Genomic DNA, 13,312 nt, shown 5'->3' on the forward strand with positions numbered 1-13,312 from the left:
GCAAGCCTGGCCCCCACGGCGGAAGAAGGCAAACCGTAGAAAGGCAGCGGCTGCATAAAGTCAGCCCCAGCTCCCCTCCACGCCAGCCCATCGGCAACTTCGTTGCCCGCATGGCCACTATGGCCCGGCACCCAAATGAGCGTTATTCCGTTCTCCGATGCCAATTCCAAAAGTGCAGCAAGGTAGCTCCAGACCAGCTTGGATGTAACCTGAGCTGAACCAAGCGCCAGCAGTGCAGCCATGCTGTCCGAGAACACATAGATGGTGCGGTTTCTATACCCCCTTTCTAAATTGATTCTCAGACAGATCTCTATTGCATGTATTTTGGCCTGGAACACTGTGCAATACGGGTCAAGGGTTGCATATACACGCATGTCCGGGCAGACACCGTATACACCCGAACCCACACCCGACTCCGTTTTGGACCCGTCCGCATACCACACGCTCGAACCCGACTTAAGTACCGGGCCACCCCGATCCCACGTCCATCGATCGGGAAACAGGACCCTGTACCTGTAGTCGAAGTTATACCGCGGCAGACAGGTTTCCGACATGGTTATTCTTAGAATCGGATCGCTCTCAATGAAGTCTCTGTGAGTCCTGTGGGCCAACTTTAGCCCTGCCCCGTCCTCGCCAGAGAGAAGTCGGTAAGTCTAGCCGAGCTTCCTTCAATATATGAAGGTGCAGTGGCGGCAATCCGATCATCACCTCCAATGCAGCGGTCACTCCCAGGCAGGCCAGTCTCTGTAGCTTTTCCATCGACGCATAGATGACGATGGGCCTAGCAAGGGCCGTATATAGCCACAGTGCTGTTTTGGTACTAATTCCCCAGGTCCCCCCGATGAAGCTCCTACACGTCAACAAGGCCGCCGTAGCTCTCCCGATTACTCTATCTATATGGGTATTCCAAGAGAGACGATCATCCAGGGTTACCCCCAGATACTTCACCTCCCTAGAGTAACTAATACGTTCACCAAACAGAATTGGGCTCGTTAATCTATCCCTGCTTCTGCGTCTGGTGAAGGCGACCAAAGTGCTCTTGCTTGGATTTATATTTAACCCAACGCCTCTGCACCACCTTTCCACAATACGTAAATTTTGCTGTAGAAGATCGGAAATAGTGCTCTCAAATTTTCCCCGCACGACGAAGGCCACATCGTCGACGTATCCCCAGACACGTGCTCCGAACCCCCTAAGGACAGCGATTAGATCAGCCACTACAATGGACCACAGGAGGGGCGAAAAACCCCGCCCTGCGGACACCCTTTTGCAACAGAGATGAAGAGTATATCGTCAGCTATGGTGGACTTAATAATCCTATCCTGTAGCATCCGATTAACCCATCTGCTAGTCGTCGCATCAATCCCTCGTTTGTGCAGCGACTCACAGATGACATAATATGGGGTGTTGCCATGAGCTCCCTCTATATCAAGTAAGCAGCCAACTGCCACCTCCCGCACTTCCAGTGAGTTTTCAAGGACCCTCACCAGACTCTTCAGAGCGAGTACGGTAGACCTTCCTGACTGTGAAGACGCGCACTGCTGTTCGTCAATGCCCTTGCAGAACGCCCTCCACGAGATTCTCTTCGCTTTCCTAATTTCTTTATTGTATTTTGTGAATGAGTCTTTATACTCTTCCCACGAACCCGACGCCTTGGCCTTATTGAATAGCTTTCTGGTCTTTAGTTTAAGCCTTGAAAGTTCTTCATTCCACCACGGGCACTTCCTATTGCTCCGCCTCGGCTTAGCGCGGCAGCTCCCGTGGTAGGCATTAGTAATAGCCGCCGTCAGGGCCTCGCTAACCAGTTCGATATGCATCACCGTTCTGACAGAAGCAGGAACGGATCCAATCCCATCCATGAGGACCGTTTCGAATTGACTCCAATCTGTGGATTGGGTTACCCGATATATTTATTCTGCCAGACCCCCGGAGACCATGATTTCAAACCTAATCTGCCTATGATCGGACATGGATGTCTCATTTGAGACATACCATCCACCAACCCTACTGCCGATAAATTCAGTGCAAAGGGTGATGTCAAGGACCTCTTCCCTAATTGCATTTATGAATGTCGGCCTATTGCCCTCATTCATAACCATTAATTTATTGCTATATATAAATTCAAGTAGGCACTCACATCTTTTGTTTATATTACTGCTTCCCCAGACGATGTGGTGGGCATTGGCATCACTTCCTATTATAAGTTGGAAGTTCCTCCTTCCACAAAAGTTCACTCCGGGTAAGCACAGTCTCCCGGGAGGTAGGATGAGCACACAATGAACTCTGTCCAGCCCCCGGAGGACTTCACCTTCACCAACGCAGCTACCTCTTAGAACAGTAATCTGGAATGGGAAAATACGTTAGCCTTTTACTAAACAAAATGCAAGCCCTAGGGCTGCCCCGAATTGTATTATCATACAATAGCTCACCTGTTAGGCCCTTAACCTGATCCTTCACTATGTAAGGCTCTTGGATAAGGGCTATATCGAGGTGATACTTCATGAATCTATGAGCTAGAATATCAGTAAATGCCCCAGCATGGATGCACCTCACAGCCATATCATTTCCTCCGGCTCTTGTCTATGGGTTTTGGCCCTTTAGACAAAGGCTTTGCATGAGCCTTGCTTCCCATTGCCGCCTTTTTACACATCTTGGTGGGCGCCTGCCCTCACAGCCTCTTTTGCCGTCCCAGGTGCCACGCCATCCCCTCCAACAGCAAATACCGAAGCAGTACCGGGCTTCCCAATGGGCTTAGGCCCTTTTGGTTCACCCAGGACGCTTGTATCCGACTCGCTGATCGATGGTCCTTCCGTTTCCGCCGTTTTCGGAGTGACTTCAGACTTTCCAATGAGTTTTGGCTCTTTTGGTTGGCCTGAAGAACTCGTCGTTGTCGCGGTGGGCATTGGTTTTTTATTTTGTCCTGCCCTGCCACCAGCACCTTGAGAGGATTTTCTTCCTTTAACCCGAACGGTAACACGGAAGATATTCAGAAAAAGTCGGAACTCCGCTTTCCGTAGATTTTCCAATCCAGAATCATCCACAGAAAAGTTGATGGAGCAGCCCCCGTCCTTTTCCATCCTCAGCACCCTCCAGGAACTTATCTTGAGGCTGAGATTTTGCTTCCCTATCCTACTTAGAAATTTGTCCCTGGAGAGACTGACGGTTGTCTCGTCCTTTGGTGCGTAGGTGACGCAGACATGCTGTTTGGGCATGTCGTCGCCATCCAGTACCACGACGTTGCAACCGTCCCAAGGCTTTATCTTCCTGCAGACACTGGTTATCCACTCCCTGGGATAGCCTTTCCTCTGGATGCAGTCTATGAGTGATGGCCACCTTGACCTGTGCTACTACATCCCGATAAGAAGTCATTTTCGGGTTTTGTTGAGGAATGTTCCCAGGGAGCTTTCCTTCAACATTGCCCGTCATCGACCTCTTTTTTGAGGGCCCTGCATCAGGGTTGTTGCTTTCCAACTTTTCCCTCGTCGGCCACAACACCCGGTCCGCAGGCCCTCAGCTTTTCTAGCCTTTCCTTCTCATATCTGCAAGCTTCCTCTGGGGATATGCCATCCCTGATATAAGCCGCGATACGCTTATTTGGTCGGTATAACTACAAAAGATCTTTTATCAAATAGGCGGTATAAAAATTTTTTCTGCTTTTATCATAATCTCAATTAGTAGACTCAACTCATTAATGGGAGAGAAAAGAGACATAACTAAGATTACACCAGAGTTTTTGTTGGCAGCTATGCTTTAGTAGTTTTATTGCAGTGCAATGAATTTTGTCGACCGATGCCAAAGCTTCTTTATTTAAATGCTTCTTTATTTAATCTGAAGTTCGTTATGAGGCTAGAAAAAAAAATTTACAATAGGTACAATGTATTTATTCTATTTGCTATACATTTCCCCTTGAAATTCAAAAATATTGGAATTATCCCGCCTTCCATATTTTCTTCCCTGACATTAAACCTCAACTCAACACTTTGCATATTAACGTTAATATTAATTATAAAATAAAAATTTAAAAGATACTATTATTTGACAATTTAAATTTCGAATATTTAACCTTTCGGTTTTCGAGTACAAATGTCATTAAAAGGGGTTAAATTCGAAAGTTTTACATAATTTGAATTTTTTTATTTTTTTTATGCGAATATGATTTTCGAATCGATTCGAATAAGAAATAAGAGATAGATAATGGGCCACCAGAAGTGGTTGACAATTGCGCTCCTTTCCAAAACGCCCTTGATTGGTACTCTGATATCAAATAATTATTACAGTTCCTACATTATCATTCCATCACTATAGTTCATCATACAATCATCGAATTATATAATTGCTATTAGACGACCATTTATCCATGGTCTGGCATCACTACCAAATGATATAACTACGACATTTACTTGGAAAACCCGTCTTTTTTTGAAGAAAATAATTTTACACCTGCATTAAATAAACAAGAATATTACAATTTATATTAGAACCCATGTACTTGAAAAATCTTTGTATATTACGCGTTAGAAATTTTTCCTTTTATAAATTTTTAAACTAATAAGCGCAAAATGAAATATGTAAATATGTGGTTTTTATTTGAAAAGAATTGTACCTAAACTAATAATAAAATTTTAATTCGCACCTGTGTGTTACAATAGAAGAAAAAAACGTAGTAATAAACTATCAACCTGCGGTTCTTAATTCTTCATTTCTTAATCTGCTTCTAATACCAGTTGTTTCCTTTTCCGTTTTTTTTTCCTAAAAATGAAAAAAAAAAATCATTTATTTGCTAAAATTTTTAAAGTACAATTTACAAACAATGACTAAACTTGATCTTCAATACTCTAACTGCTCTCCAAGTGGCTCTTGTAAAAATGTTTGCAAACCATGTCGATTTTTTGGAACATTTGAATTAAAAATTGCCCGGTATCACAACATCTACTCACATACGTACGTATAAAATAGATTAATGCATGAAAAGCACAAAAAACAAAACACTAATTATTAAGGTAGTCACGGCGGGTGTAACCAAGTGGAACATTTTTATCAATTTATTTCATTCCTAAACAATAAACTTACATAATGAGTATACAAAATTTTTCATGTTTGCCCTTATATACAAAATGGAAAGATAATAGTTATAGAATAAAACTAAAAAGGATAATAAGGACATTTTTATTTTTATTCATATATGTAAATTCAAGAAAATTGTTCAAAGTGGCAGCTTGTTAGCTACTTTCATATTCTTATTAAGTAAGGAGAATAAAAAAAATAGTAGACACAAACAAGTTTATGAAAAATATATGGCGGATCGGCACTCTTTCATCTAATTCGTTTATATTTTGTTTAAATAGAAAAAGTTTGAGGAAATTTCTTTATTAAAAACAAAGATTCTTATTTCACATATTTATTAAAAGGGCAATGCCACCACGGATAACTATTGTACTTCTCTAATCTAAAGTAGATATGTACTTGAATTCCACTGTTTAGGCAAACAAGTTCGATTCAGAAGACCGCGTGTAGTTTCACCACCATGAAACCTCCCATTTAATAAAGTTTTCCTAAATCAATTAAAGCTTCACACTTACGTTAACAGAAAGAGTGACATTTCATTCACACATATTCCCGTACTGGACACATTTTTACCTGACTACCAATTCCGAGAGATTTTTTTTTCTTAAACCATCTCGGAACATCTGGAGAACATTTAAGCTAAATCTTAGGCTTTGGCTTAATCTTACTAGAATAATCTTAGTATCCCAATATAATATCGGCTGACGCCATTCATTCAATTTAATTATATATGGACTGCTCTCATAGTATGACATGTTTTCTTTCAGAAGGGCGGTAACACAAGTATTCTTGATAATAAGTTGAATATTTAAGATTATTGTTCTACCAGTTTAAACGACCTTCAAGTCTGTGCTTTATTACCGATGAAAGAATGAATTTTATCACCTGCTTTAACTTGATATTTTATCCTTTAATAATTTTCTTTCATAACTATTATATTTTTTGCTATTATCTTTTATACAACTCAAAACCACCAGTGAATTCTGCCCTGAAAAACTATCAAAAACATTTAAAATATAATTGAAATCCTTAATAATTCAATTTGAAGTGCAACAATATCATTAAAAAATTAAAAAAAAAACCAAACCCACGTCTTGTATTTAAAATGCCACAAAATTGATTTGACGCGTAACCCATTAATATAACCTCCACGCACACATATTTTTACAAACAAATAATTTTCGTTTCAAAAGCGGAATGTTATTATTTATTTGCTTCCTCTCTTGTTTCTCTTCTTTTCGTCTTTTAATGTTAACATGATTCTTATTAACCCTTAACATATAATAATAAATAATAATGTTAATATACCACATTAACAAAACCTAAGTGTACCAACGTAAGACTTGCTATACATAGGATCCAATTAAAAAAAATCGTGTATTTTCATTTGTAAATTAATGAAAAAATATCAACTTTCACTCAATTACAATAAGAACAACAACAACAAAGAGACATCCCAAATCTTCTCTTATAACTCATTAGAAAAATTATAAGATTTTTTTCTCAAGAAATTTTTATATTAAAAGGGGGAAAAAAAGTATTAAGTCAGAAAAAAACGTTTGAACGTTTGAGGAACCCGTTTTATTTAATAATTAGATAATCTTTTAAAGAAAAATCAACAAAAAAAAATATATTGAAAGAGAAGGGTTCTTTAAGTGAGCACGCGATCATCACCACAATTGTTCGGAAAAGAAAAAAAAAGAGAAAGAAGAGAGAAAAAAAAACAAAGCTTGTTATTCACCCTTTTTTTCTTAAACATTTTTTTCTCTTCGTTTAAGCGGCTCGATAATAAATTATACAAAATAACATTGTGAAGATCACATAGAGTCCCTGATATTTGATGCGTTTTTGTTGTAGTTTCTTTTTATTTTAACCCATTAAATAATAAAATGTGTTAAGATTACATCATAATAATTGGAAATTGGTTTTTTTTTTATATTAGGTTCTTTTTTAAATAATATAGAAATGAAAGAACTGTAAACCGCCGCGCAATGATCGCGATGTTTATTGCTTTGTTTCAGAGTCGTAAATGAAGATATTTTTGAAGTAACCATTCAAACATTTTTTTTTATTTTCATTTAATATCTTTTAGTTTTTGATTGATAATTGAGTCAAGAAGATCAAATTCCTGAGGTATTCTTTGGTTTTGGTAACACAAAAAGTGCTTTTTTTTCACTTTTTTTTATTCCTTTTTCTAGTGATCCTTTGATGATTCTTTGATTACATTTATTTTTTATTAAAAATTTTTTTTTATTAATTCAAAATTAAAAGGTTAATTTGAAGTTACCCTTTTAGGGTTTCGATTTTTTTGGGGTTTCTTCCTTTATTTTTATTAGACAAACCCTTGAGCATTGAGGAGTATAATAAAAAAGAAAGGATTGAAGGCGTAATTTTTCTAAGAAAAACTATAAGAATAAATGATAAAGATAAAAAAGAACAAGGTGAAGTGATCAAGAAACTTGATGTGTTGATAGACACGCGTTTTGATTAACCCGATGAAATGAAATTTGGATTTGAAGAAAAAAAAGTTGTTGATTTTCTTTTAAGCATCTTTAATTATTAACTGTGTGTAATAGGGGAACCCTTTTTACTTATTATTCCCAGTTGTTTGTTTCGACAGGATGTTGACTCAATTATGGGTTTCGTGATTGTTGATTTTATGTTTATAAAAAGTGTTGTGGGTTTATGTTGTGTTTGTTTTAGTGTTAAAAATTTTCTTTAACCATTATTTGTTTAGGTATATAAAAAGGCGCTAATTAGTTTTATTATGTTTATTGGTTCTTAAATGAACAATTATTAGTCGGTCCCTTTGGGTTGGTTGTTTTTATTTGTGATTTTCTAAAATAAAATTTTGACAACTTAATAAATGCTTATAAATGATTATAACAGACCTTAATGTAGCCATTGTTTATTGGACTAAAATTTTTGAATAAGAATATTGAAGTTCAGAAACGAAGGCGACGAGTTTTTTTAAGTTCATGACTTTTATTTTTACTCTTCATGTCAAATCATTTAGTTTTAACTATTCGTGTTCAATTCATCCATAATTATCTTGTACGTAAAAGATTTGTTAAGATTACTCTTGTGATATTTTTATTAAAAGTCAAATAACTAACACGAAAATCGAGTTAATGACCAGTTTTATTTTGTCCTTTTTTAATGCGCTTATAACTCTTTAGTAAGTTTGATGAATGTTCTAATCATGCGGTCGATTGAAAATGAATTACTCACAATTAATTTCTAAAATCTTAAGCAGCTTATCTGCAAAAAAAATATCGAAAATTTAAGCAAGATGACAGCATCGAACGCATTACCTTGACAAACAATTTAAACGAACGCTAGGACTAGCTAAATTTGACATCAGTTGCGGTTAGCTGAACGCATGCCTTAGTAGATGATACATGGTTACCAGATTTCTAAGTGTTCATCTTACTATTGGAAAGCAATGTGAGATGTTGTTGAAGTATAGCGTTATAATACTTCAACGGCATCCCACATTATCACCGGCGGCTCAAGAGAAAAAAATGCCAGGTGGTGTATCAATAAACTATATAGGACCATCGAGTTCATGTACGAAATGAAGGAGAATGGAGTCTTCTCTTTCTTGGGTGTACTAGTGAAAAGAATAGCAGACAAAATTGAATTCAACATCTTCAGGAAGGAAACAACTATACAATGAAGCATCTCATTAGAATAAGAAGGATTCGAACTATTAAATGAAACGTAAGATACGTTTATCTCCATGATCCACAGAAAGCAAACCCGTGAATATACACCGATGAAAAGACCGGGGTTAAAAGAAGAAAAAAACTTTATATTGGAATAATAGTTTTTAATGGATTACATTAATAAAATTTAAGAGAAATCAGTCTTCAAAAAATATTGACTTGTTCTTAAGAAGTACAATAACCTTAAGCAAATTTATTAAACCCTTTATTTGCAAAAATTTTACGTTCAAATTAGTCACCAAATTAAAGCAAAATTGATCCAAAGAAGCTTTCAATATTAACGACATTTTCGTTTTTACTCTACTCACTCATTCCATTAAAACAAAATTTACTAGACACTTTTTCTATAGAGTACAGATTTAACGCATAAAACATCTGCTCCTTATATATAGAGAGAAGTGTATTAAAAACCAATTTCGCGTGCCTCCTAATTTCTCATTTCATTTCTTTTTCTAAGGTTATTATAAAATATATCAAAACTTTAACCTGCTGTTCTTATTTAATCAAAAATTTAAAGAAGAAAAAAATAACAATTTACCTGTTCTATTTTTAATTTTACAAAATCAATTCTATTCTAATATACTTAAGTCTCTTCAATGATTTGATGGAATTTTGTGTTCAAGGAGAACCAAAAGAAAGAAAAATATAAAGGAAAATCCTTTTTATGGATTAATCGAATTTGTGCTCGTCCATTATTACTAATACTACATTTTTTTTCAATAATCATCCTCTTTTTTTGGAGAGCATACCTTGTATAATATTTTTGTATTATCCTTTTAATATAATTATTATTAACGAAAAAGTATTATGTAAAATGTAAAAAAAATATAAAAACAAATTTTTTTTTCAAACAATTTTGCAATTTTTAAAATAATATATATACATCCACAGGCCCGGTTCTGTTTACCGCCCCAAACGTTTGTGCAACTCGCCTGGCTCTCATAGGGTTTCAAAGCAATGAACAATAGGTAATAAACATGGCATATTGCACATAATAATTAAACAGCGTTGTTGAATTGCTTTAATACCATTTTTATAGTAAGAACTGGGAAACTCTGCAAAATAGCCATCAACGCCAGACTCTACCTCTTCATTTGTAAAAAATCTTCTTTCACCAAGCCATTTTTTCAAGTTTGGAAATAGAAAGTAATCTGAAGGGCTAAATCTGGTGAATAGAGTGCGTGAGGAAGCAGTTCAAACTTCAATTCATTAATTTTTGCCATGGCTATTGCAGATGTGTAACCTGGTGCATTGTCTTGATGGAACAACAGTTTTTTCTTCAACGAATGTGAAAGTTTTACTTTGATTTCTTCACTCAAACGCTGCAATAAGTTTGCATAATACTCGTCGTTGTTTGTTTTTTCCTTCTGAAGATAATCAATAAAAATTATCCCACGCAAACGGACGCCATAACTTTTCCAGCCGATAAAGTTGTTTTTACCTTCTTCGGAGCCGGTTTCTCCCTACTGGTCCATTGTTTCGACTGCTCTTTTGTTTCAGGAGTGTAATGATGAACCCATGTTTCATCCATTATTATAAATCGAAGCAAAAATTCGGTCTTATTTTTAGTAAACATGGCCAAACAGTTCATTGAAACAACCTCACGATGTTGTTTGTGGTCGATTGTGAGTAAACGCGGCACCCATCTTGCGCAAACCTTTTTCATGCCCAAATTTTCGGTTAATATCCGATGTGCAGCACTTTTTGATAAGCCTACTATATCAGCTAACTCACGCACTTTCAATCGACGGTCGTCTAGTATAATTTTGTGGATTTTTTTAACCGTTTCTGGCGTCGTGACCTCGTTTGGTCGACGAGTGCGATCTTCATCTTCACAGCTCGTACGGCCACGTATAAACTGCGCTACCCAATTTTTAATCATTGCATATGAGGGAGCAGACTCTCCTAGGGTAGAATCTAGTTCACTTTTGATACCGGCTGGACTAAGACCTTTCAAATAAAAATATTGAATGACATAACGATGACCAATTTTATCCATAATAAACATTTACTGAAAAGCTTCACTATTAATAGTCGGTAATCTGAAAAGAAAAAAAAAAATAAATTAAAGTGTGACAGTTAATCCTTAAAATGATAGGGCTTTCTGCCAGGCTTATTTTCTTTTCAAAATTTTTGTGTTTTCTTGGTTAGGCTACTTAATTCTGGGACAGCCCTCGTACCTGTAACTTTACCATGTTGAATGCAAGATTACTCAGAGAATTAGAGCTTGGAATTAAACCTTCAACTTTTTGCTTTGCAATGTTTGTATATAGGTAACTGTTATCAAGTTAATTTAGCTCATACTAGAAATCAAAAACTTTTTGAATTTTTGATCAAAACTCGTAATGGAAAAAATTGGAAAATTTCAATAGGGAAAGCTTTTAATAACGTCCCTCTGCTTTTAGGCGTTCATTATAAGCGATTAATTTGCATGTATGATAAATCCGGCACTGCACATAAATATATACTATTTTTATATACATATACACACTCCATTTTACAAGGAAAACGAAAAAAAAACATTTCTAGTAAAAACTAGAAGACTCTTATTTGACAATTAATGTAAAACAGGTGCATCCAATCATGTTCTTCATCATGTCAAATTTAATTCTCAATCATGAATAAAGGTTCAAATTTAACGAATTTTTTTATTATACTTTACATACCTTTATTCATAATAAATGTACTTATATGTATGTGTATAACATATCTTATCTACCTGTTTTTAGTTGGCTTCTATACCAGAAGGGATTATTTATAATTAAGTTAAGGCTCGCGGCTTTTAATTTAAAAAAATATTTAAAAAAAAATTTATAGTAAAACCTCTTTTCTCAACCCTGTAGCTGTCCTTTTTTCTATGAAAGGACGTAGTCATACTAGAAAGTATAACAGTTCGTTACTAGAGAGAATGTGGACAGAAAACAACCTTATTAGGGATCGGAGACCATCGGAGAAATTTCTCGAAAAATCTTTCCCTACGAAGAAATATGAGATCCCGCGAGCGCAACACATATTTTATTCATATTTTCTAATCACTGTGTGTAACCGTAAAAGTAATCCAATATTATTATTTTTCTTTAATATTGAATGAAACTTGGTGTATTTACTAAGTAGGATAATCAACACCTCTTTTCAGGGTAGCACCACACCAATTTTCCAATATCTAGTGGGTTTTTATCGCCGTTCTCTTTCCTTTTCCAAAAAAGATTCAAGAAGTTCATCTTAATCAACCTCCTTTAATAATATCAGAAGAATATCGAAACTGACATAGCCCATGCCAAATTTTTCAAAATTAACTCTTGTACTGTCACAAATACTTTTCAACCAAACCACATTTTATCTTACAAGTATAAGAAAGAAATTTTGATCCTTTTATATTTTTTTTGCCTTGTAGTTTTTATGTACTTTATTAAGCAACTGATCTTATAGGTGTTTTCATAAGATATAATTTAAGAGATCCATCACCCGCTATCATATCCATTAGAATATACAAGATTAGTAAATTAGAAGTAAAAAAAAAATTGGAAAACAAAAAATAATTCCAAACCACAACACTTCATCTCAATTGCGTTATCCTTTTTTTCATAAATGGAAAGGAAATAAAAATATTTTAATCCGCAGGCAAACATTAAAAACTGAAAATAAAACTGCTATAGAGAGAAAGGATCATAAAAAAAAACTCAACCTAATCAAAATAAAAAAAGAAATGGGTATTTGTTAATTTTTAAGGGATTCGTCGATAAACAATGAATCAAATGAGCCTTTAAATTTTTTTTTTCCTCTCTCTCTCTCTGTTTTTTTGGAATTTACGTTTTAATATAAGCACACACGTCACATTTGCTCTGGTTAATTATTTTAAATTACAATTTTTTTTATATATTTTTTTATAGCGATCACTTAATGGATGAGCTGATTTCAAAATATAATTTGAAAAAGGAAGGAAACTTTCTTCAAGAGAAAAAAATTTTTAGCCGTTAGTCATAAAAAAAATAAAATTATAAGAACGAATGCGAAGCGTACACGTTCCCTGTTTTTTTAATGTTCCATAATTAGAAAAAAAAATTAAAATGGAGAAGGTGGATTCTTTTTACTTTCCATTCCTTTTGAAATGCAATGAAAATGCATAAACTCTGGTACTTGCCACTACCTACAACATTAAACATCCCGAGTAAGAAGTAAAAGAAAAGAGAAACAAAATATAAAATCGTTCTTCCTGGCTTTTTTTTTCACTCATTTTTTTATTTCCCTAATTTTAAATGGAGGCATCAATTCAAAATTTCTTTACTTTCCTGTGATCATTTGAACTTGTTTTTTTTAATACTTTATTTCATTTTTTAATCGTAAAAGTAAAAGAGATCTAAAAATAAAATGAGGAACAAAAAATAAAAAAAAAATAAAAAAGCCATCGCGGTTTGAATTATTTTCATGATGATGATCGCGAGCCAACCATCGCGATGATACAGTTAAGATTATATGTGCACGCGTCTTAATACCATCAAACATGACATGTGGCATCCATA

The 13,312-nt window shown here is 35.1% G+C and overlaps 1 protein-coding gene across 1 annotated transcript; it reads right to left on the reverse strand.

Moving 5' to 3' along the window:
• Positions 1–4,674: 4,674 nt before the first annotated feature.
• Positions 4,675–10,791, reverse strand: LOC129619324 (uncharacterized). The gene is made up of 2 exons (XM_055534565.1): positions 10,234–10,791; positions 4,675–4,749 (listed from the first exon to the last, which is right to left on the reverse strand). The coding sequence occupies exons 1-2, from the start codon at positions 10,789–10,791 to the stop codon at positions 4,675–4,677; spliced, it is 633 nt and encodes a 210-aa protein (XP_055390540.1).
• Between the last annotated feature and the right edge of the window lie 2,521 nt (positions 10,792–13,312).

The sequence above is a fragment of the Condylostylus longicornis genome, unplaced genomic scaffold (genome assembly GCF_029603195.1).
Source record: "Condylostylus longicornis isolate FDR11 unplaced genomic scaffold, ASM2960319v2 ptg000011l, whole genome shotgun sequence".
NCBI classification, from domain to species: domain Eukaryota; kingdom Metazoa; phylum Arthropoda; class Insecta; order Diptera; family Dolichopodidae; genus Condylostylus; species Condylostylus longicornis.